This window comes from Ricinus communis, chromosome 5 (assembly GCF_019578655.1).
Source record: "Ricinus communis isolate WT05 ecotype wild-type chromosome 5, ASM1957865v1, whole genome shotgun sequence".
In the NCBI taxonomy this organism is placed as follows: Eukaryota; Viridiplantae; Streptophyta; class Magnoliopsida; order Malpighiales; family Euphorbiaceae; genus Ricinus; species Ricinus communis.
In genome coordinates, this window is record NC_063260.1 from 28975766 (window position 1) to 28999378 (window position 23613).

The 23613-nt window shown below is 34.0% G+C and overlaps 5 protein-coding genes across 7 annotated transcripts; 2 read left to right on the top strand and 3 right to left on the bottom strand.

Moving 5' to 3' along the window:
• The first annotated feature begins 663 nt into the window (after positions 1 to 663).
• Positions 664 to 6370, top strand: LOC8263709 (ras-related protein RABH1b). The gene is made up of 6 exons (XM_002528741.4): positions 664 to 983; positions 2567 to 2637; positions 3851 to 3939; positions 4483 to 4594; positions 4896 to 4986; positions 5907 to 6370. The coding sequence occupies exons 1-6, from the start codon at positions 867 to 869 to the stop codon at positions 6051 to 6053; spliced, it is 627 nt and encodes a 208-aa protein (XP_002528787.1). The 5' UTR covers positions 664 to 866; the 3' UTR covers positions 6054 to 6370.
• A 723-nt stretch (positions 6371 to 7093) lies between these two features.
• Positions 7094 to 8234, bottom strand: LOC107262019 (putative invertase inhibitor). Its single transcript, XM_015725115.3, has one exon. The coding sequence runs from the start codon at positions 7886 to 7888 to the stop codon at positions 7292 to 7294; it is 597 nt and encodes a 198-aa protein (XP_015580601.1). The 5' UTR covers positions 7889 to 8234; the 3' UTR covers positions 7094 to 7291.
• Positions 8235 to 8745: 511 nt separating this feature from the next.
• On the bottom strand, positions 8746 to 9531 carry LOC8263710 (putative invertase inhibitor). Its single transcript, XM_015725114.3, has one exon. The coding sequence runs from the start codon at positions 9357 to 9359 to the stop codon at positions 8808 to 8810; it is 552 nt and encodes a 183-aa protein (XP_015580600.1). The 5' UTR covers positions 9360 to 9531; the 3' UTR covers positions 8746 to 8807.
• A 1222-nt stretch (positions 9532 to 10753) lies between these two features.
• On the top strand, positions 10754 to 11729 carry LOC8263711 (putative cytochrome c oxidase subunit 6b-like). Its single transcript, XM_002528743.3, has 4 exons — positions 10754 to 10978; positions 11054 to 11166; positions 11279 to 11360; positions 11474 to 11729. The coding sequence occupies exons 1-4, from the start codon at positions 10757 to 10759 to the stop codon at positions 11525 to 11527; spliced, it is 471 nt and encodes a 156-aa protein (XP_002528789.2). The 5' UTR covers positions 10754 to 10756; the 3' UTR covers positions 11528 to 11729.
• Positions 11730 to 12142: 413 nt separating this feature from the next.
• On the bottom strand, positions 12143 to 23613 carry LOC8263712 (uncharacterized protein At5g08430). Of its 3 annotated transcripts, none has more exons than XM_015725126.3 (9): positions 23341 to 23613; positions 21992 to 22786; positions 20845 to 20957; positions 19464 to 19523; positions 17127 to 17177; positions 15486 to 15556; positions 14289 to 14545; positions 13299 to 13343; positions 12143 to 12807 (listed from the first exon to the last, which is right to left on the bottom strand). In XM_015725126.3, the coding sequence occupies exons 2-9, from the start codon at positions 22644 to 22646 to the stop codon at positions 12413 to 12415; spliced, it is 1647 nt and encodes a 548-aa protein (XP_015580612.2). In that variant the 5' UTR covers positions 22647 to 22786; positions 23341 to 23613; the 3' UTR covers positions 12143 to 12412. The 3 variants fall into 3 exon arrangements, with proteins under 3 accessions (XP_015580612.2, XP_025014816.2, XP_048230046.1); XM_025159048.2 differs by having other exon boundaries at positions 15486 to 15562; XM_048374089.1 differs by lacking the exon at positions 15486 to 15556 and having other exon boundaries at positions 14289 to 14535.

The window sequence follows — 23613 nt, forward strand, 5'->3', positions numbered from 1 at the left end:
ATGAGTAAAAAAATAATTAAAATTTACACAATAATAAATGTTGCAATTAAAGTAAATTAAAACATAAATTACAATAGAACATTTTGACAAAAAAAATAATGGTAAATTAAACATTAACATAACACAAATAATTAGTGAAACAATTACAGAGAAATTGCTATTATTTTAAAAACTTGAAAATAATTAAAATATGATGGTAAAATATACAATCTCTTCTATTTTATTGTAATATTCTTTTTATGAAAGTAGTGTTGATTCTTTTCCAATCTCTTGTATTTTGTTGTAATATTCTTTTTATCTAATGATAAGCATCATCAATTCTTGTAGTGGAATTCTAATGTAAGTTATTTACCAAGTAACCCTTAAGCATACAATACAATCTTATCATGTGGTGACAAAAATAAAGCAAACACATAGCATGAGAAAAAAGTAAAGTAACTATAGAAAAATAGAGAAAAAAATGTCATTACCATCATTTTAAGTGACTCATTATTTTTTGCTATTATTAAATTTAATTTTATGAGATTAATTTAATTTTTATGATATTATTTAATTATTTTTAACGTAAATTGCTAAAGTTTAAATGTTTATTAACAGGTTGGCGGATAATAATTTACAATTCTTTTAAAAAAAAACAGATTGTAAGAATTAAAAAAAAGGAAACTTTTACCGGCCACCATCCAAATTTCAAGGGAAATACCAGAAGTCCAAAACATTGTTCAAAAGAAGAAAAGCAAAACTGCGCTCTCTTCCCTCTTTTTGGAGTCGAACCCAACAAAAATCAAAACCAATCTCATCAATTTAAAATTATTACGACTAACTTAGAAGGATCAGAGATTGGTTAATTACAGAGAGAGATCTGAGAAATGGCACCAGTCTCAGCTCTCGCAAAGTATAAGCTTGTATTTCTGGGCGATCAATCTGTCGGGAAAACAAGCATTATTACTCGCTTCATGTATGATAAATTTGATAACACCTATCAGGTAATCATTCTTCTTCTTCTTTTTTTTCTTTTTTTCTTTTTTCAAATTTGATGAAATTTTATCGATTAAAGAAACTGAAAGAAATCCAGATCAGTGCTTTTTGCTTCTGTTTTATACTCCAGAGATATATATCAATGCAGTGCAGTTATTGATCTCGCTTTTTGATGATTCTTTAGCTTATTGCTCTTGCGATTTCTTTTATTTGTATGTTTTGAGTGATTGTTTATATATACCCCTTTCATGTTTTGGGGAAAATCTGAAGGAATTGCAAGGAACTGGAAATGATTTTTTTCCCCTTTTTGTGTCTCTTCTTGATCACCGTATTTTTTCTAACAGAAGCTAACTTTTGAATTAATTGCTTATGGTTCAGTTAGCGTAGCTAATAAATTATTCATGAATCAATTGATCTGATATATGTGTTTGTAAGAAGCAAAATCTGAAGGGAACTGAAGAACCTGGCCTTGATCTAATAAAAGCTAACTTTATCACTATTACCTTTCTCAGTGCCTTGCTTTGTTTGTATTTCCAATTCAGTTGTTGCAGCATTGCAGTATAATGTATAGTAAAACGTTATGCTATCATCTTCCTTTCAGGAAAACATGAGCCTTAATTCCAATTACTTAAAAGTTAAAACTAGTATTAGTGCATTAGTTATACTTATTATCCAAAATGTGATGACTGAAAGGAATGAAGAACAAAGTGGAATATAGCTTTCTTACTCAGTACAATGAGTGTATAATATAAGAATTGCTGATGATAAATTTGGAAAGGCTAAAGTCCATGATTTTGCTTTTACTTATTCTGAAGTGCTATCTCATTAATTAGTAGGATGCACTCCTTTCATATATTTTCTTCTAATTTACAGTGATGCTTTTGGATAGGGAAGGGAGAGGAGGGCAAGAGTATATTTAACTGTGGTAGATGTTACTGATACTTGTTGCTAGACTTTTTAAGAGAGATAATTATTTGTTGCATTTTCTTTTAACATGCTGTAACTAATATCTTTTATGAGGGAACCATTCTCTCAGTTGAGCCCTGGAGAATTTGATTTCATATAAAGCTCTTTTCCATAAATTAGTGTTCTAGGTTTTTCTAGAGTAGAATATATTATGTCTTCTTTCATGATGAGCGAGAATTTTGTATCTTTTATTATTTTACCTGATATAATGGTTGCTGATGTGTCATTCTACATGTTTGCTAATGCTCCCATGGAAAACAGTTCTAGAAGTTTTTCTTGCAGACACTTAGTACATGACAATTTAACTGTTTATTTCTTATTTAATACGTCAGTGGTTATATTTGCACATGATGTATCTGGTGATATTTCTGCACACACATGCATCAAAAAGGAAAGAAAAATCAAAAGGGATGAATGAAAAGATTAAAGAACTGTATTCCTTATTGGCACACTCTCTTTCGCATTATTCTTCCTCCTTTTCCTTTTGCCATCTTCTCTTTTATTCATATTTTCGATTTTTTTTATAGGTTAAATCTTAGGTTTGAAAGTATAATAAGCTTTTGGAGATGCTGCACATTTAGTTTCTGCTATCATCTAATTCATATGTATTTTCAATTGATGTCAGGCTACAATTGGTATTGATTTTCTATCAAAAACCATGTACCTTGAAGATCGAACTGTTCGTTTGCAGCTGTGGTCAGATTCATCTCTTTAAATCTATTACACGTGACAGCAGAGTTTATTTTTAATTTTTTTACATTTACTTCTGTAAATATAACTATATATATCAATTTTGTGCATGAATCTTGCATTGAGCTCTTGATTGAAAAGATAGATTGTATCTTGAGCTAACCATGCGAAAGATTGACCTCTGGATAACAGGCACGTTCTGTTATTTTGATCATGGATAGCAATTTGAATTGGTGATAGAAAGGAGACATATCCAATGGGAGAAAAATGCCTTTGAAGAGCAAGAGTCCATAGAAATGAGAAAAGAAAAAGGGAAATTGAGTTGGTGAGGAGAAAATGAAAAGAGAAGGAAAGCATAAAAGGAAGAAATGTGATAAAGATAAATTTTAGAGTGGGTAATAGAAAGAGGGAACGGGAAAACATGATAAAACAGAAACTGCAAACATGTACAGAGAGAGGGCTGATGAAACTGAAAAACTGGTTATATGACAAAACAAGAATTTTGATAAAATTCTAACAGAACAAAAACTAGCTGGTACCAATGTCAGTGTTGAGTAAGGTGTTACGCTTCTCTCTAAATTTGGTGAAGGTAAATGCACGAAAGCAGAGGTAAAAGAATTGGTATCCATAATTTGGTTTAGTTGGCTTTTGTTGTATAAAACCAGAAAAATGAAAACAGGGCTACTATTTCTTAGTTCATCATTTATTTTCTGGTTTTGGAGGAATTGGGAGCGATCATCATGAAGCACATGCTCTTACCTAGAGTTCTCCAATTTGAATTTTGATGTTCACTTGCTTTTAACCTGTTGTGTATGATCAAGAAACATTCTTAATGGTTCTTTACCAGTTGAATGGTTCTGACACTTGAACATTAATGTACTATGTAATAATAATAAATCTATAAAAGATAGTCTTCTGCTATGTTACAGCTACATCTAATTGCAGCTTTTGCTTCTTGTAATATGTGATATAACTGTATTCAATGACCTGAGGCGAGACTCATTTTTATATGTAGGTGTTTCTGTGAATTTGTGCATGAGTTAGTAATACATTCATGCATAAAGACACAGATTCCTTTTTTCTTTTGGTATGGATAAGTGTGCTAGCTTGGATTTCTACGATATTATTTGTTTATTTCTTTTTGTATAATTTGTACATTTTGATGAATATGTTCATTTTATAATGTTGAGACTTTTCTCCCTAATGTGTATGGTTGTAGGGATACAGCTGGACAGGAAAGATTTAGAAGTCTCATACCAAGCTACATTAGGGATTCATCAGTTGCAGTCATTGTGTTCGATGTTGCAAGTATGCTATCCTTTGATAAGGGCTTTTTATATAGTTATTACTAAGTCATTTGGCCCTGTTCGAACTAGTGGTTGCCAATAATTTTTATCAGTTGGTGGCCAGTCGTTGATAGCCTAGACACTAATCAGTTACAAATTCAGCTTCATTTCAGTTTTAATTTCGGAACAGCTGACTGCCAAGTTTTAAAAGCACTGCACCGACCTACATGTTACCAAACACCAACTAAACAAGTTGTTGGAAGTCCTAATGCTAGATACTAGCTCCCAACCACTTGTCCAAATAGGCTAGCATGCAAACTTTCAAGAAATACTTAAGAAAAACCAGTTTATCTACTTGCCAGTCCCTGATTCATATGTTGGTTCATATGACATTACAAACTTTTCTGTTGTTTGCTTTTATTTCGAATTTGGACTCATCAGCCAGTTTGTTGCTTTAGCCTCTCCCTTTGTTTCTCCTTCACACATTTGAGGACAACTTCTAGTTGTTTGGTAATCATGCTCTCATTCTTACCACTGTTTCTTAACTTTATATTTCATGTTTTAGGTCGGCAAACTTTCCTGAATACTTCAAAATGGATTGAAGAGGTTCGCACTGAAAGGGGTAGTGATGTGATCATTGTCCTTGTTGGGAATAAGACTGACCTTGTGGAGAAAAGGTGATTGTTTAAATAGCATAAATCAAGTGCTCATTGTGACCCTGATTGTTTTTTCTCATTAATGCATCTCTATGCCTGTTCTAAGGATGTGCACAGACATGAGTATAAAATTATTTCTTTTCAGCTGCATACAGTTGATTTCTCATCTTATCCAGTTATGTGGCCAGTTTATTTTTGGCATTTATCAATATTCAACAGCTTTAGGTGTTTAGCTTGCTGTCTCTGTTGTTTGACCAAATTTGACTTTTAATTTATAGTGCTTTGTGGTGATAAACTTTTTCTCATTTGGATTATTCAACAGGCAAGTCTCTATAGAAGAAGGAGAAGCTAAAGCTCGTGACCTTAATGTCATGTTTATAGAAACTAGTGCAAAGGCTGGTTTTAATATCAAGGTATGCTCAATTTTATCTCTCCCTCCTTTTCATCTACACAAAACACTAACATTTTTAAGTGAATCCTTGTTATGAACTTGAGTGATTATGAGGTTGAATGTCTGCCTGACAACGTGCCTTTCAAGTCTGTGTAAATAGTCCGTCTCCAGGAGAAATATTTTAGTAAATGAATCGGTTTGGAAGGGAATTCCACATCAGTGGGTTAAAACCAAAAGGCGCTAAACAAAAGAATGGGAAAATTGAACCATTTTGTGGAGGTGGACCAGAAAAAGGAAGCCCACTTGGTGTAAAAATGGCCCAAGTATGTTGTGTTTGAGACTCCGCTGGGCCTTTTGGACTTGGAAAAATAAACCTAATCCTGTAATGATCTCGAGTGTTTACAAGGTCGGAGAATAATTATTGTTCTACTGACAAAGTGCCTCTTGAGTCTAGTTGATAGTCTGGATGGAGGAAAAAAAGAAAAAAGGGTCGGCTTGCAAGCTGAATGAAGAATTAGATTTCTTAGTTAGACACATATTTATCTGTTTGGTTACCCATCATGTATTCACCTTCTTCTTCTTCTCTCTCTCTTTCTCTCTCTCTCTCTCTCTCTCTCTCAAAACATGCTCAATTTTGCATGGACAAACCCATTAGTAAAATGGATTAACCAAGTAGCTTCCTTTGTAGGCCAATAGCATATTTGCTTAGCAAGTATCAAATAAAGTGAAAAAGATAAAGGGGAAGAAAAAGTAGAGTTAAGTCGAAAGTCATATCTTGATCTTACAAATTAGTAGAGATAAAAATCTCTTTAGATTGGAAGGCTTGCCGAGAACTAAAAACAGCACCTACCAGAATGCCTCATATATGATGTGCATTTTCTTAATTGTTATTGTTTTTCTTTAATAATTTAAGATTGTGTTTCACAATTAAACTTTTTGCAGGCATTGTTCCGAAAAATTGCTGCTGCCTTACCAGGCATGGAGACACTTTCTTCAACAAAGCAAGAAGACATGGTTGACGTGAATCTGAAGTCTACCAGTAAAACTGCATCGCAGTCTCAGGCCCAGTCAGGTGGATGTGCTTGTTGATTCTTGGAAACTTTGGCTTACCAATTCTCTGATTGTTGCTATTAGAAATCTCAAAACAGTTTTTGCTCTGGATTTGTAAATGTTTAGTTTGCTTTCCATTTGTCTTTCCTGTTTGCTTGAGGAACTTCATTTTCACAAATGGCTGAAGAGCTTCGGACTATAAAGAGCTGTGATTCACTCTCGTGTTTCTTAGGTTGGTCATAGCTTCCAGGATATGCAGTTCAGTCGAACTCATTGTTTCGAATAGGGTTTTTTCTTTTTCTTTTTCTTTTTTTCCTTAGAAAAGAAATATATAAAAAAATAATAATTGCTTGTCATGATTTATCTCAAACTAAAAGATCTAGAACTGTATGCTTATTGCTCTGTTTATTAATATTTGATAGTCTGGATTAGTAAATGGTGGATCAGGCCCCACCCTGCCATCAACATCCTCTTTAGGCCTTTTTTTTTTTTTTGCAGAATGCAACTTTACTATCCGAAAAGGTTGCTACAAATTCTGATGATTGTCGATTGTGTACACTTTGCTCAACTTCACACTTGTAACAAGTTTATTTTTCAGTTCAAAAACAAAAAGAAAATTGCAAAGCGCACATAGAACCACCAATTAAGATCACATGACCATTTTCCTACGAAAGCAGAAAGTGAATGCCAAAGCAGATTATCTTAAAATTTACTTTTATCTTTTCTTTATTTTCTCACTACAAGAAGTTTCTTCCTCTGGCTTCCTAAATTTGTTGAAGTTTAGGCCTCTTGAGACGAGTCAATTAGCCCATGATGATGCTACCAGTAAGATTGGAATTTTAGCTGTGATTATGATGTACCCCCAGCCCTAGGCCAGCATTGCTAGTATATTTCCATGTTATTGATACCATTAATTTGTTTGGTCCTGCGTGTCTGTTTGACTCCGGCCTCCTAGTACTACAATGTCTTGCTGTCACTTCACTGGAACCTGAAAATGTACATTATTCACTAAAACTCCTTGTAATTAGTTGAAAGTCATGGATACAGAGAGTACACTGATGTAAAATGCATATCTAATCTTGTCTTGTAATTCTCCAGTCATCTTTATTTATCATATCCGGATTTTATAGTGGTTCATTTTTTACACTTCAAAAAAGAAAAGGAAATAATTACATTAAAACCTTTACGGTTGAGTTTAGTAACCAAATTATAGTAATATTTTCTTTATATATGTGTATATGAGTGGCCAATCGGCCAAGGGATTTGCAAGAAAGAGTTCAAAGTTGTGGTAGCACTAGAGAAAGCCAGCGGATAATGCACAGTGCTATGTCACTCAAGTGGAAGAAATTGAAATTCTCAGTAGTTAAAGGAGACACAACTCCTCTCTTTTTTTTAAAACCATCTTCACAACTTGTTGGTGCTTCCATAACTGTCTTTATCTTCACATTAGCAGTTCCATAATGCCCTGTCAAGAAGGCAGCAACACCATCCACCAACGTCACAAGAGCATCAGAATATAGCTTCAAGCAATCCTCCAAGCAAGCTAAGGTATCAGGGTTGAAACTGCCAGTAACCAACAAGCTCTTTATGTTAGAAACGGTGGTGGTTGCATTTTCTATAGCTAGTTCCATGGCAATTACAGCTATTCCTTGCAGGTTAGTTACATGGCTTGCAGGGATTACCTGGAGAGAGGTTTGGCAAAAGTCATAGATGAATGATTTAGATTTCTCTGCACATTTTTTGCAGGATCTGTTGACTATATCGATTGTTGAATATCCGTCGAGGGCATAGATTTTATCGACAGGATTTGACAAGAAGAAGAAGAAGAAGAAAAGGAAGCAAAGAGCAGAAGTGGAGTAAGAAAACTGGCACATCTTCTCTACAGGTTACTTGGGTAATAGGTTATCTCTCTGTTGATTCTGATATAGGGTATGTTGGGTAGGGAGGTGTGTGTATTTCTGTTTAAAGGAAGTTTCCTTTGCCACAGTTAATGATTGCTTTATGTTATAGTCAATACATTATAAGAAACGAAAGTGATTGAGGCTTCAAAGTTATGCTAATCTTTTGCTTATGTAGCCGGCCAACGGTGAAAAGGTTGTCAAATGATTTCTAGTGTTTCATTGTTTGATAAGAGGATATGAATGCATAAATAGGTGGCAGGAGGATTTTTAACAATGGGAACCTTCCTATAAGGTACCCAATTGAGAGAGCTAATTTTGAAGATTAGCCTGATATACATTTTTGAGGAAACATTGTACAGATAGAAGTAGCTTCAAGCCTTGAAACTGTGATCAAATTGGTATATTTGCACCCGTATGCTCAATGAGTAATACTTACTTTACTATCCCATTTCAAGAAATTTATATTTCAGTTGGGAATCTCAAACATTCTTGGAAAATTTTCAATCATGAGGTTAGTAAACAATTTCTACATTACAAATTATTATCCAAATAAATATTATATATATAACTAATTGCCATAGCCTAATGGTAATATGAGATTACTTTAGTTTGTGGGAACCAATATTTGAATCTCATCAATCTCCCTTCCTGTTTCTAAAAGAGAAAGGGGAAAAGAAAAAGAATTACTGTATATTTGAATTTGTTATAGGGGAGTTGTTCTTCTGTTAAAAGACCCCAGAAAATAAAAGACTCTAATCAAATGATAAATACATACTAAATCACAAAAGAAGATGCATTTGCATATTAAACCGTACCAAACAAAGATGACGTTACTGTAATAAAATCTCCATTAAGCTTTTATATAAAGAAGATAATGATAAAAAAGTATTAATCAACTTAGCATATTAATAAAAGAAAGAACAACTGCAGTCAATTGGAAAAACACATTGTTCTCCTTTGTCAAGGGAGAAACCACACCTCTCTTTTCCTTGAAACCATCTTCACAGGTAGACGATGAATCCATGGCAGCACTAACGTCAAGATTAGCCTTGAAATAATCTTTCAATTTCATGGAATCGCGAATAGCTTCATGTAGTTTAGAATTTGCATTAGAGTAAAGTTCCAAGCAATCTTTTAAGGCTCCTCTAGTGTATGTGTCCATATTTTTCTGGTACAGAAGTTGAGAAATGTAGGACTTGATGTTTGTTGAATTTGATATAGTTAGTTCAACAGATATGAGCACTAGCTCTTCAAGGGTTGCATTTTTGCTCATGGGATTGGCATCAAGAAATGTAACACAAAATTCATAGCTGAAATTTGGATCAGTTTTTGCTGCTTTCTTGCAATAATGATGGGTGGGTTTTAAGCTCACTGAAGAGTGGAAGGAAAGAAAAATAATAGTAAGGTTGAAGAGAAGTGAGGGAGTTGAGAAATTGGTTTTCATGTTTCTCTCCCTCTGACTACCAAATAATATCTAGAGTGTCGGGATGGCAGAATTCTTGAAAGTGGCTTTTGATTCTGAATTGGAGAGAACAGGTTTGCAGGGTTTTATATATGGAAAGGAATCTGTAAGCATATCCTATGTGGAAAAGAAAGAAGAAGAAAGAAACACCTTTGCTCTCTTCTGTTATTTTGTAGGCCATCAATATACTATCTTTAGGGCATATATCATCATGCAATGCATGCATTCCTCTGATCAATTTAAGTAACAATATCCCCCTTTCTCCTTTTCCAAATTCTATGACTTTGTGTATCGGCAGTTGAGATTATATCCTTTCAGGATTTTCTTTCTTCTTTTTGACATACTAGCTTCCCTTTTTCTTTAATTAAGTATTGCACGCCAAATAATTTGTCCTTCTTCGTGTAAGAGAATATTTTGAATTAAAGGATTGAGTTCTGCCCTTGTTAGATTTCGTAACTGCCTGGTGTCCCGGATTTTGGAGTTCCCAGAAAGATTTGAAAAATGTAATTATTCAAAAAAAGATTTTATATTTTTAATTTCAGATAGGTAGGGTGATGCAGAGATTCTTGTAAAGGGAGTTGGATAACTCATCAAGAAAGGCAAAAGAAAAGAAAACAAAGTTATTTCTACTTTTGGTCACAATGGGAAATAAATGCATAGAAATTTAATAAAGAAATTGGATGTAACCAGATTACTCTAAGGTTTTCAATTGCTAGCCTTCAGCCTAATATCATACATAATTATCATTATTATTTCTGTTAAAACCTATAAAAGAATTCAGTTCAAATAAAATTAATAAAATTGAAAGAGATATTTTGGTGTTATAGAATATATTGATTTACTAATACAGAATTCATTTAAAAATTTTACCTACTCTGTTAGAATTTAATTTAACTATAATCAATTTCATATAAATTAAATTAATATGAAATATCAAATTAATTTTTAATCCATTTAAAATATATAATTTTTAAATTTATAAATAAATTCTATAAATTTTATAGATTTCAACTAAACAATTATAAATTTAATGTAGATGTTATATATATGTAATTCTTCAAACTGATTTTTGAATTAAGAATTATGTTATGCTTCTATTCCGTAAGCTATAATTTTTCGAAGATTTCGTAGTAGAAAAGAATTCATATGGTAACGTTTAGCGAAGTGTGTCAACCCTTTTTTTCAGTAAAAAAGAGAGTAAAAAGGTAAGTAAAAGGTCATCGAACTGGAACATTACCGCAACGTAAACACACGCACGTCAGCATTAGAGAGAAGCACAAGTGTCTCTTCCATGGAAACGTGGCTGCTTTACACTGCATAGTAATACACACACACACACTCCCTCTCTCCAGTAGTCTCTAATATATATTCATTTTGTCATGCACCGATCGAACTTCCATACTAAATTAAAAGGAAAAAGAAGAAGAAGAAGAAGAAAGAAAGAGAGAATGTCGGGAGCGGAGGTAGAGCCCCATGACAAAATGAAATCAAGGGATGTCAACAAAGTGGCCCGAGGCGAGCAAGCTCCTAGGCCTCCTCATGAACATGGTCATGTCAGTAAAATCCCTTCTCCTCCAGTTGATAACAAACATCGGCTTCAGGTAACTATATCTATTATTTATATTCATATATATATATATATATCCTCCAGTTTGATATTGTATATGGTGATATAGGAAGACGAAGATGAATATGAGTTGGAGGATCCAGGAACTGCACCAGCCGATGCCCGATTTCCTTCCATGAACCAGACACGCCATTGCTACACTCGGTACCTTGAGTACCACAAGTCAGTCAGTCGTCTTACTATCCTTTATTTTCTTCCAAAATATATATCTTTCTGATAAATTTATACAATTCCATACACAATCCGAATAAAAATATAATCATATGTCGAATAGGTGCATCCAAGAAAAGGGCAAAGACGCTCCTGAATGCGGCAAGTTCGCTAAGTACTACCGGTCATTGTGTCCGGTTGAGTGGGTACGTATCAAACTAATCATACCATAATTTCTTATTATTAAAGGTTGCTTAGCTTGACCCAATTTGATTCCCATTCATTTCTTTTTCTTTATTTCTATGTTCATGATACTCAGGTTGAGAGGTGGAATGAGCAGAGAGAGATGGGAACGTTTCCTGGGCCAATTTAGGAACAGAACTGTGAATTAGTAAATGTGTATATATATATTTTATGTATCTCAATAAGAAAAGCATTAATTAGCACACTGAACTAGCCTACACCTCCTTTTCATCACTTGAATGGTTATGAGAAGGATAATGCTTCTTATATGATATGATTATTATTTTTAATCAGTTTGGATAATTAAATGAAGACCATCAATTTCATGTTTATACTTTATTTTTCAGAATCTTTATTTGCCCTGTGTTGTTGGACCCTTGCCTACCTTCAACAAAAATAGCCTGGAATTTCGTTCGAATTCAACGGAGCCTGAAAGATGTGAACAGTTCAGTCTAATCCAAATTCATAAAATGCAGCCAGAGAATTTCATTTGAGCTGAAGAAGAGCATTGACTTTGGCTCTTGTTTTTCTTTTAAGAAAAAAATTAATTTGGTACCAATCATCAATTTAGAGAGGAAAAATTCATTCGATTTCTAAAAAGGATTACTAAAAGGATTACTAATCCTGAACTTTTCAAGGAATCCTTATTCAAGGAATCCTTCATCTCGAAATCCTTCGTCAGATTTTTTTCAATCTTTTCAGAAAGGCATGCCTATAATTATTGTTCAAATTTAATAGAGCCATATAAAAGGGAAACGATTTTTTGCAATTAAATGTCTCTGTTTTATTCCAATCTACAAAATATGCCATTCAAATCGATCGGGTCCTAAAAGTACCAAGGTTTTTGCTCACGTCTCAACTTTCAGGCATATAGCAGTGACCTAATAAGCAAAGGGTTTTCTCTAATAGAGGCCTTTCTAATTTTATTCAAAACTTTTACATCATTCATGCATAATGCTGTACAGGTTCAGAGTATATGAGAAAAACATTGTACATTTATAAGCCACCGAAGAGGCTACTTTCTCCAATTAATGGGGAAGTACCTGTGAAGAATATCGCTCAATGATATAGCATCCTTTCGGCTCTGTCCTGTCATCCAAACCTTAAAATTCGGAGGAAAGTAGTCGGCATCACTCCACCGTTTCAAGGATGCAATTGAGAAAGGACCTTGCACATCTCCCTGGGGATCTGCATAATGCCACATAAAGCTTCCCACGTCGTGATCAGCAATAGAAGTATCACCACCTGTATGTTCATTTTCTTCATCGTCGCTCAGATCAATCACCTGGATCGCACCTGGAGATTTCTTTTGCACGCCATTCACAGGCTTAGCTTTATTGTTGCTCCAAATACAAATCTCTGTTGGCTGCTTTTGCTCTTCTTTAAGAACAGGTTCGTGACGCCGGAGTTCTGCAAAGGGAATCATGAAATGTCGATAGGGTTCAGGGAGTTGTAATCTTTTTGAAAGATGATATAATAAAGCCTGTGAACTCCATTTCATCATTTTCTATAGCTTCTTCTTTGCAAGACATACGCAGCACCTTATATTAGAAAGGTTATGCACTTTCATAACGATTGTTGCAGACATTACCAGGTCTGATATGGTCAGATGACGGCCATTATCATTGCCTGACAATTTTGTTATCCATTTAAAAGTCAACTGACAGGATTGGGCAATTTTCTATTAAATAATGACCACCAGTGCAACGGCCGTTATTCAAAATCATGCCTTGTTGGATGCGAATTTCACTTGCATCATGTACAGGATAACTATAGATGAACAGGATATCAGCAAAGCATATGAATAAAAGAACCCCTAATCAATCTGATTTCTTCCCCTTTTATCTCATTCTCCATGATCCCAAACAAAAGCTAAGAAAGAAAAATGAGGGAATTTTTACCCATTTCATTATTCTGCTTAATTGTTTCCAAGGCTGGTTGGTTCGCTGTAGAAACAAAAACAAACAATATTAGAGACTTGATGGATATAGTTATGGAGAAGATCCAGAGAAATAGAGGTGCACAAGCACTAGCATCAGAAATTTGCTGACTACCAAGCATGGAGGAGATGAATGATGCCTCATTATAGTATTGCATGATAATGTGCTACAGAGCCCTAAGCTCATGCCCCATCTAATTCAAACTCCTACAACAATGAATAATGTAATATACAAATTTCAATATGGTGGCATATCAATGTACAATCCTATAAATTGAGCAAGGACTAATACTCACTACACCAGAATGGGAGACTTAATTATACAAAGTGCAAACACTATTGCCCAATCTCTTATAACCAAGATACTATGGTCAGGCCACTAAGCAAGACCTGCTGTTGATTTCAGACTTCAGATATGGGCAAAGACACCATATTGATAAAATATTATGCATATTCATACTAATATGAGATTTAAAATCTTAGTAAGTAAACTTCAGGGCCAATTAGCCAACTAATCAGCTCATGTAAAGAAAAAAAAAAAAGATGAACTAAAGAGGCTTCTAATTTCCCTAATGACAAAGCAGAGGATGCAGAAATAGATCCAACCATGAAGTTGGAATCAAATTTTCGGCTATGGCAATTTCCACTTGGTACAAGTCTAGCAACCAATATGACTCATAGAAACTTGATGGTATATTATTACAGCCTTCAATATTTGATACAATCTGAATATAAATTTCTTGCAATCACTTTTAATGTGTTTCTGAAATGGCATGCTAGTAGATAATGGCATATTTAAGTCTATTTGGTAAAGAAGTGATGCATTCCACAAGAGTGCGAAGCATTCCGACTCGGCTATAAATGCAATAATGCATGTAGAAACAGAAATTAAAAGATTTTACCTCTCAGGAGGCTGCCTCGAGAATAAATAAAATGACTATTAAAGAAATACCTGCAGAATCTGCACCAAAAGATATCCAAGCTGATACAGTTCCTTTGGCTGCTCCATCAAACTTAAGGACATCCGAACCTCCATTAATGGTTGATTCCGGTGAATTATTATTCACCTTTTTCATATTAACTGGGAAATCATGTGGAGTCACCTCAGCTTCTATATCATCAGCAATAACTTCCGGGACCTCCCGCAATAGTCTTGACTGCTCATCTGGAGTCTGCAACAGCTGCCGCCTCTCCAGGTACTCAGACAGCGTAAGTTAAAGCAAGTTAAGTATCCCAATGACAATGTTCGGAAGCAATGTCAGCAGATGCCTCATGATGAGATATTATCAACAAAAGCTTAACATTATAATTAAATGCAATTAAAAGAATGATATTTAATGTCACACTTAGCAGTAATTGTTAATTTTATATGGAATAAAGCCCACAGAATAAATTCTGCAAAATTTATGTGGTTTATTGCATATATATTTGACCACTAAAAATGGATTTGAATTTACCATGTCAATTATCACCAAGTAGCATAGCACCCTACATATTGGCAGGCCTAAAAAAGGATATTTTGGCATCACATATAACCCAAAACAACTTGTTCCTTCTAAACTCCAACCAATCACAATACTTCCTTTCCATAATATAACTGTCACTGAAACTGTGCACAGATATCTAGATCAAGGGTCTTATAATCCTTAATGTGAGCATCATGAAATTATCGGGCACCCATCATTGTGTCTAAACACTTAAATACAAACTGCCATTAATATCTCAGCTTATAAATGGTAATACATAGTGGCGAAAGGTAATAGTAACTCACATCATATACTAAACAACCTACACCAGATTTGACCAAGCTGCTAACACCAGCCATGACCACTGAACTTATTGGGAAAATTTTTGCTAGTGAGGAATATGTGGAATGCATGATCAATGAAGTAGAAATTTTGGGATGAAAGCAAAGACTCTGACCGATAGATTAACAACCTACATATTTTTTGTCAGACTAGTCTAACTCAAGTCTCGAACACTGTCAGAGACATTCTTTCTAATCCTACTAGAAAGCAAAGACACTTGGTATATTTTTTCTACATATTGTATGCAACATCTGCCTCATGGTGAAATTGACTAAGCAACTCAGCAAAACAAGGGAATGCTTTTAGTCATAGTATATGTTTATCAAATCATAAAAGGATATTCTCTACGCCATCCCTTTTCATTAGCTCGATCAATTAATTTTTGCAGCAGAGCAAGTTTAGCCACAAGCCACTGAAACTTATAACAACATAGATTAGAACTAGATTAATAAAAGTTTAAAACCAACTAATTTGATTAATAAAAGTATTATAACATGATCACATGACAAAGATACTTTAACTGAAATTTTAAATTGTGAGCAGTCATTACAATGCATACTACATCATTACCAATACATGCTTACATGAGACAGGACATCATGGATCGATAAACAAAAATGTATATTCCATCCATATATGGTCTAGCAACAAGGAAAAGTAACACAATCTTAATTGTTCCTTAAACTAGGAAGGCACATGATGATAACAAATTTATTTACATATATATATAAATTTCACTTTCAAAATTTGAATCAAAAGCAAGATATTAATACTTTATCAAAAATACATACTCAGATTTATGCATTAGCCATTAAGAACTAATCACTATATAAAACTTAAAATTTGAGCACCCTTCAATTCTTTTTTCTTTTTCCTTTTATTCTTTTTTTTTTTTTTTTTTTTGTATTAGATTTGTGGCCTTCTCTTTAAACATGCAACTTTACGAATCATTCCTTCCTTTTGGTGAAAACCTCAAGACTTTCCTACTCTCATATAGTGAAGCAAGAGGAATTAAGTTTCGATTAACAATTAAAAGATCATAGACTTTTGTTGCAATCAACAATTAGAATATTCAATTTTTACCATTACCACACAGCATGACACCAAATGTAAAAGCTTAGAACAAGACTGAAAATGGAAGCACCATATCTATAGAAGGCATGCCACAGCTGTTCTCATAGCTAAGCACGATTTGGTAATTACCTAAAGATGGGAAGCTTACCTATATATATATACACAATACATACAATCATAATCTAAGTAAAACTAGGACTCTTAATTAAATTAGTCTTCTAATTACTATATACAATCCTATATAACTTCCATAACAGTGTAGAAATAAAAAAAAATTGAATAAGATTTCCAACAGTTGTTGATACTTTAGACTGTACGATGCAATTATTAATCAAAGAACTCCAAATTCTGCAAATTTCCCCAAAATTTCCCAACATGACAATTCTTACAATTTCTATGTATCGTCTAAACTTTAAAATTTGCAATATCAAATGTATAACAAAAATCAGACTCATAATAATAATAAAAAAAAACTCCCTATGCATTTTGATTTTTATTACAGTTCTCCTCTTTATGATGACAGAAGATGTGCAAGTTCATGTTAATATTGCCTAAGCATTTTTAGTTTTATGATTACGGCATATTAAGTTCTTCATTACAAGTTACAACATTAAGAACCTTTAGGTACATGTCTAATCTATCATTTCCTGAAGTTACATTTCTAAATATGCATCTTTCTTACTAAACAAATGTACATTTGAAATGTTATGTTCACAAGTGTACATCCAAAATCCAAATACATAAAACTTTGTTTTGGACTCCTAACATGTCACATCACAATTAAACAAATTGGTCATAAACTGAAACATACTCCAGTTTCTAACAGAATAGGAAATAAAAATATGAAGTAAAATCTTATCACCAGCTCTTTTTCATGGTTAAGTTTTTGCTTAAAAGCAAGTACCTACATGCTTTGTTATATCCTCGTGCAACACCTGAACCTTCTCTTCCAGCTCCACCTTTTAACATTAAGAATTTAGATCAGCAAAACATTGAGTAAGAGCCCAATAAATATATATATCACTACAAACCAAGGAATCAGACTTAAGAATTACGGTGATATTTTTATTAAAGATCCTCATCTTGTAGACCAGATATGGAAATTAGTACCTGTGATTGTTCATGGTGCATTATGCTAGGCTAATTATGGAATTTATGGTCTGGAATTTCAAGAAAGGGGTTCTAGACGTTAGAAGGTCAACTGGGATAGGCTTGCGCATCTAATATAGGAGCAACAATGAGCATTTTGTTGGCTGAAATTACCAGACCACATTGATGGTTTGTCAGCGGCAACAATTAATACTAGATTTGGAGTTCGTTTAAAGTAATTTATTGTGAAGAAAGGGCACGAGCGGTTCTTCGCTTAGTAGAACTCCCGGCAGCCGGATGACGACCGCTATTGTTCTCACCCAGCCGTTTCTTTTAATTTGATCATTATTTAGAATCCTAGACTAAAGAAGAAGCGCCTGAATCAGCGCAGGGCCAAATCAGCAGCAGGAGAACTGTACTGTACTAACCTGAGTTGGTTAAATATGTAGGAACTAACATTCATAACTGCATTATACAATGGCTTTACGAGCTTATTAAAGTGAAAGAACGGAAAAATTTCACAACTATGCTGCAAAAAGTACCCGTATTCTGTAATAGGGAAAAGTAGAGCAAGAAAAATCCTAATAAGAAAAAAGAAAAGAAATTAGACAAAAGAAGGATGACTTGAGAGACATCACTAATCTAGGAACAAATACATAAAAGAAACGAAAATATCCATAACTCCATTATCACATGCCTCTAGAAATTTTTTTGTCGGTATTTACGAGTCTATTAAAATTCTCCTTATTTAACAACTATTACTCACAAAAAAAAAATTCCTGGTTCACACTCAATAAGAAGCAGATAAGTTCTTAAAGAATCTCTACTTGGCATGATGCTCCTATTTGCGTCATTTTTCCTTTTACCAACAAAGTAATACCTTCTCCTACAACTCTTATCCTTTTAGAAACCTTATTGATAGGGAGATGACAAAACTATCTTTATTACCAAGGTGAGTAGGAAGATTTGGTACTTGAAATCTTCCGGTAAAATATTTTATAATCATTATATTTGCATTGGATTTATCTCATAATAATTCTATTCTCTGGACGTATTGAATTTGACAACTAAATTTGTATTAAAGGAAGGGCATTTATTTGGTTTAATGTTCTTCCAAGGGATGCCTTGTGAAGTTGGTCTCCTCATTGGTGTGTTATGTTTGATAAGCATCCTTGCTTGTTTCTTACTTTAAATTATCTTTCTGGACATTTGAAGAAAATTAGGTATATTTAGATCCTTCAATAATTTTGTGGTTTCTTTGCCATGTTGCGAAGTATTTGGATGGAGAGGAGAGCTCACAAATTTAAGGCCAGGTTTTTCTTTTAACCTGATGTAGGATAGAGTGGTTATCTGTCTTCTTTGTCAGCATGTCCAACAGGGATTTTCCATGGACTGTCCTTGAGTGTTGCTTAGCTGGACTGAAAGCACTCCTTTCAATTGTTTTGATTTTTGTGCTTGATCTTCAGGATATTGCTCGAAATAGGAGGACAACTTACCCTCCATGGTAATGTTCTATTTTTTTTTCTTTAATAGTTCCTTTGTTTTTTTTGCAATAACAAAAGAAATTTATGAAAGAAGCTCCCGAGACACAGACCGAAACCACCAAGGAAAGAAATCTCGGGACAAGAATCTCCAAGAAATTTATAAAATCCTAACGAACATTAAACAATTCCAAATAATATAATAACTTAAGATTTTTAATCAAGAACCCGTCAGATACTAGTTAGGAAATTACAATAAACTCGTAAATCAACAAATATAAAAGAAAACAACTTGTAAATGTTTTTGTTTACTGTATCACCTACTTAAATATAAACATAAATATGAAATACCTAGCCGGGTAAGAAACATCCTGTTATCAACCAGCCGGCACTAAAAGGAATAAAGGACATTTAATCCAGGGACTAAGATTCCAAAACAAAAACACCAATAGTAGCAGCGATTTAAAAGGGAAATGTAATGATGATAGAACAAGATCCTTCCATGCTATTGTCAACCTATTGTCACTTCTCTTCTCCAGACAGGTATCTTTTCATTATATAGGAGATCTAGGGCATGAAAAAAAAATGTATAATCAAAGTGTTTGTACACATAGATGTGACCATAAGCTTAGGTGCAGAGGTATCTAACATTAGGCAAAAGATAGGGAAACTCACAAGAGTTGGCCTCTTGAGCAAACCATCTCTTATTCTCTGACGCAGATCCTGGCATTCTTCCTGCAGCAAATAGAGCAAAGCTAAGGAAGCCCATGAGATTCATTCAGAGTTATACAACACAAGCACATGCATTAATCTAGATTGCAACCAGTCAAGCCAAAGGCAGAAATTTTTTGTCTGCATAATGTCCACCAGCAGTTCTGATCTCTACTGTTTTAGTAATTTATTTATGCCTATTTCTCAATAGCCAACTAACTCATTGAGGAACATATGGCAGAAGGTCCTCAAGACCTCAGATACTAATTGCAACATCAGATCAAGCATATTATCAAAATAATGATGTACAGAATGGGCACTATGACCTAGTCAATCTTCTTTCTATTTCTTGCCATTATCTGAGAGTGGATAATAAGATAATCAATTTTCTATTTCATCGCTTAACCAGTTCAGTCCCATACAAATTTCTAAACCAGAATATTGAAGAATTTTACATAGTTGTATCTTCATCTATACTTTGAAGTTATGTGCCAAACCTTTACTCATTTTCAGAAAATATCGTTGATCATGCAGTTTACTTTTTAACAATAAAAAGTTCATTCCTCCTCAATTGTCCAGTAAAGGCTGCAAATATTAGTTGTGGTGTTACTGGAAGGTGACAAGTGAGGAGAGAGACATAAAAGGAAGGAGGGACAAGAAATTTGTCAAAGATATGGCTTCCTATATCTCAGAAAAGTTATTGGCCAAAAGAGTAATGATAAAATGATTTTCTGATTGCACCGGAATCCTTAGATGACTAATATTTCTTGGTTCACTAATCAATATAATTCTGCATCAAGAAATTGTAATATAGAAAGCCTTAAAACTTTATTCTAACTGAAATAAAAGTTTTCAGTACCAAAAGTTCTAAAACAAAAATTGGAAAAACTGAACATGTTTAACTGCATTATTAACATATGCAATATAAAATATATTCAAAAGAGAAAAAAAGGGTTGAAGCACCCTCCAATAAGAGCTGCAGAAATTTTCCAATGGAGCTGATATTTCAGATTATCACAGTTATCTTAACAGGGTCTGGATTCTCTGGAAGACTAACTTTTCAATAGATGTGATATAGCAGAGGAAATCCACTTTTAGGAAGATGCCAACACTTAGCATAAACATAAAGGATCTTTCATGGTTTCTGTGAGTTCAAGATCAGCTGGCTCTTACAGACCTTTAAGCATGTATTTCAGTTCATAGAAAGAACTAGCCCATTACTTGTCCAATAGAAAAAAGTTAAAGTGGGACTTAGAACTAATATACATAGCTCAATGCGGCTCATAAGTAAAGCAAAACAACTTGAAATTGAGTTCTAAATCAATCAGCAAAATCTGCTAATTACCTCAGAGAAGTTCTCATCCGAAAGCATGGAGATACTAACATCTTTCATAAAATTTGAAACTTGAAGAATAATTTCTCCACTCTTACCATCAGAATCAGAGGCTTTTTTCCAACCTGCAGAAGGAAAAATATAGCGCCTTTCATTTAGCTACTGACCAATACTTTTAGCTGTCTAAATATGTCCAAATTCCAATAAATTGCCGCATACAAAATGTTCTTTTTAAAGTCAACAAATAACATAAACATGAATTAAGCACACTCGCATATAAAGCAGAATTAGCAAAACAATGGCAGTGGAAAAGAATGAAATATCAATATGTGCAAGACAAGCACCCACCTCCAATACCCTTCCGTGCCCAAAAAGAAAACAAAAAAATTAAAAAGTTAAATTTTCAGGAATTGTCCACGAAAGAAGCATCAATATTACGATGTATGACACTATCAAACTGGCTCCATCTAAGTGAGGTGCACACTAAAATGCACAGAAATCATGCAGAAAAGATACCAAATTCTTCCCTCAAGCTACATCAATATTACAGAAAATATATAAAAATAAATTATTTTAAAAGAAAATCAGGTGAACCTGAAAGGACTAAGTAAAAAAAAAAAAAAACCACAACTACCCACAGTTAACACAAACATTAAAGCTCAAAGAAGGAACTGCCATTCATTGCAAAAGCCAACTTGTTATCTCACTCACCTCACTCATACAAGAATACAAAAATCAAAAACTATATTGGTGTAAGCACCAACTCAGTTGTACAAAGACTGACAAACTGAGGTAGAACTAGAGATTCTCTCTGGTAAAGTCTGTGATTATTTTCACTGCAATTTCCAATCAAAGATAATATTTCCACATAAGAAGCTTGATATTTCTAATACTTGAGGTACATCTTTCAGAGAAAATTCATTATCATCCACATACATGTAGTAGCATAACAAGCTGATTCTAAACATTAAGTGAAAAAAATTATGGTGTTTCCCTAAATTGACAATAATCGATGTCCAAGAAAAACAATCAACAAGCCCCTATCTGCTTATAGTAAAGGACACTTCATAATTCAATTGATATGCCAAAGATGGTTGTAGTGAAGAAAGGGAAATCTTAGAAATATTATATACATTAAAAGGTATTCAACAGAAATCACCTATAACTTGGACAAGCATGTGAGAATTTTTCTGAAGGTAGTCATGCGGATCACTCTTGACTCTTACAAAGCTTCCTATTATTTTTCTTTCAAATGCTTCAGGCTCCTTGAGAAGATTCTGAACTAAAGTCCTTCTCAGATAAATACGTTTAATATTATCAGGAATTATAGCTGCAAAACAGCTTTTTGGAGTTTCCACAACCTTTTTCTTAATTTGTGTTTTTCTTTCTGAAGTCATATTCTTCTGTCTCTCACTAGTGTTGCCATCTTCTTCTGAACTAAAAAGTAAATCATCATCTGACTCCTCTTGGTTTTCAGCAAAGTGAGTTCCCAGCAGCTCATAGACTTTGTTCTTAGCAATGGTTTTCCTCCCAAAAAGAGAAAGAAGCCTTTCATCAGAAAGAATCCTCTTCTTTTTTTGGGGGTGATGAAGGTTGTGTTCCTTAATATATTTATTAACAATGTCAGTAACATCGTATTGGGAAATTTTTTTACTGGTATCTACACCAATGGATTCAAGAAACTCAATAAGAGGTCGGGATCCCCACCCAACAAACTCCATCTTCCTAGTTCTAGCCTTTCGTTTCATACCTACAGGAACATATGCCTCCCCTGTTATCTCTTCCACCCAAAAAAATGAGTCACCCTCTCCCATTTATGATAGATAGTAAGAATCCAAATAAACTGAGTCCAATTGTGTGAAATTCCCGCCCTCAATCCTACTCCAGTCTGGCCTCTGCTAGTGATACAACACAAAACCCTGAATTTTGATGTATTGTGAATCAATCATATGCCCTGCAACAGGAAAGGACATTTACATAGTTGGCCATTTGAATGCTGACACATGAAAAGATGACCACCAAGCATAAGAGTTTCAAGCTAAGAGAATAGTCTGAAATAAAATCATGTGCAAGACATCAATTGAATTGCAAAATCATGTCACTTTTTGCAAAAGTCTCATTTCTTTCAAACAGCCTTTTCTTTTCAATCCAAACACAAGAATTGACAAAATAGAATTGAATTCCATTTTTGAGTTTTTAGACTTTCTAAACACAAAGTTAGAAAAAAACTCCAGATATTAATTAGACAATATGGAAAGGCAATCACAATGTGGAAAATTTGAGAAATTAAAATTAAAAGAAAAAAACAAATAATAAGGCCAGATGCTGTAAAGTTTCTATACCCAGTTTGGAAAATTACCTATATGTGTTAACATATTAATCTTACAAAATGAGAGCAAAATAACCAACAATCAGAAAGCAGCACAGGATAAACGATAGACCCAAAGCCAATTAATTAAATTATGATACAATTAATTACGAGAAAGCTGAAGCCAAGAGAGCATGTACCTTCCAGCTAGGAGCAGAACGGAGGCATGCACCGGCGAGGTACGTGTAAGCTGTAGCGACCCGTTTCAACACGTGCGCAGGAGTGGAAGTGAAGGCTGCTGATTAAAACTGGTGGGGACTGAAGAGTGACACCAGAAACTGATGCTGCAGGAGCTGAATAGTGTTCAGACTACGAGGCCTCCTTTGGTATCTCCGGAATTGAGATTTTTTCCTCAATTTTCTTTTTCCGCCAAGTCAGTGCTACGTTGGCAAAGACCGGTCAAATACCCAAAA

Excerpts from the sequence above, each read along its gene's own strand:
- LOC8263709 (XM_002528741.4), top strand. The coding sequence starts at position 867 with ATGGCACCAGTCTCAGCTCTCGCAAAGTATAAGCTTGTATTTCTGGGC. Across the intron at positions 4,595-4,895 it reads ACTGACCTTGTGGAGAAAAG|GCAAGTCTCTATAGAAGAAG; the intron begins GTGATTGTTTAA and ends ATTATTCAACAG. Across the intron at positions 4,987-5,906 it reads AGGCTGGTTTTAATATCAAG|GCATTGTTCCGAAAAATTGC; the intron begins GTATGCTCAATT and ends AACTTTTTGCAG.
- LOC8263712 (XM_025159048.2), bottom strand. The coding sequence starts at position 22,646 with ATGGGAGAGGGTGACTCATTTTTTTGGGTGGAAGAGATAACAGGGGAG. Across the intron at positions 20,958-21,991 it reads CATGCTTGTCCAAGTTATAG|GTTGGAAAAAAGCCTCTGAT; the intron begins GTGATTTCTGTT and ends TTCCTTCTGCAG. Across the intron at positions 13,344-14,288 it reads TTTTGGTGCAGATTCTGCAG|CGAACCAACCAGCCTTGGAA; the intron begins GTATTTCTTTAA and ends TTGTTTCTACAG.
- LOC8263710 (XM_015725114.3), bottom strand. The coding sequence starts at position 9,359 with ATGAAAACCAATTTCTCAACTCCCTCACTTCTCTTCAACCTTACTATT.
- LOC107262019 (XM_015725115.3), bottom strand. The coding sequence starts at position 7,888 with ATGTGCCAGTTTTCTTACTCCACTTCTGCTCTTTGCTTCCTTTTCTTC.
- LOC8263711 (XM_002528743.3), top strand. The coding sequence starts at position 10,757 with ATGCACCGATCGAACTTCCATACTAAATTAAAAGGAAAAAGAAGAAGA. Across the intron at positions 11,167-11,278 it reads CGGTACCTTGAGTACCACAA|GTGCATCCAAGAAAAGGGCA; the intron begins GTCAGTCAGTCG and ends TATGTCGAATAG. Across the intron at positions 11,361-11,473 it reads CATTGTGTCCGGTTGAGTGG|GTTGAGAGGTGGAATGAGCA; the intron begins GTACGTATCAAA and ends CATGATACTCAG.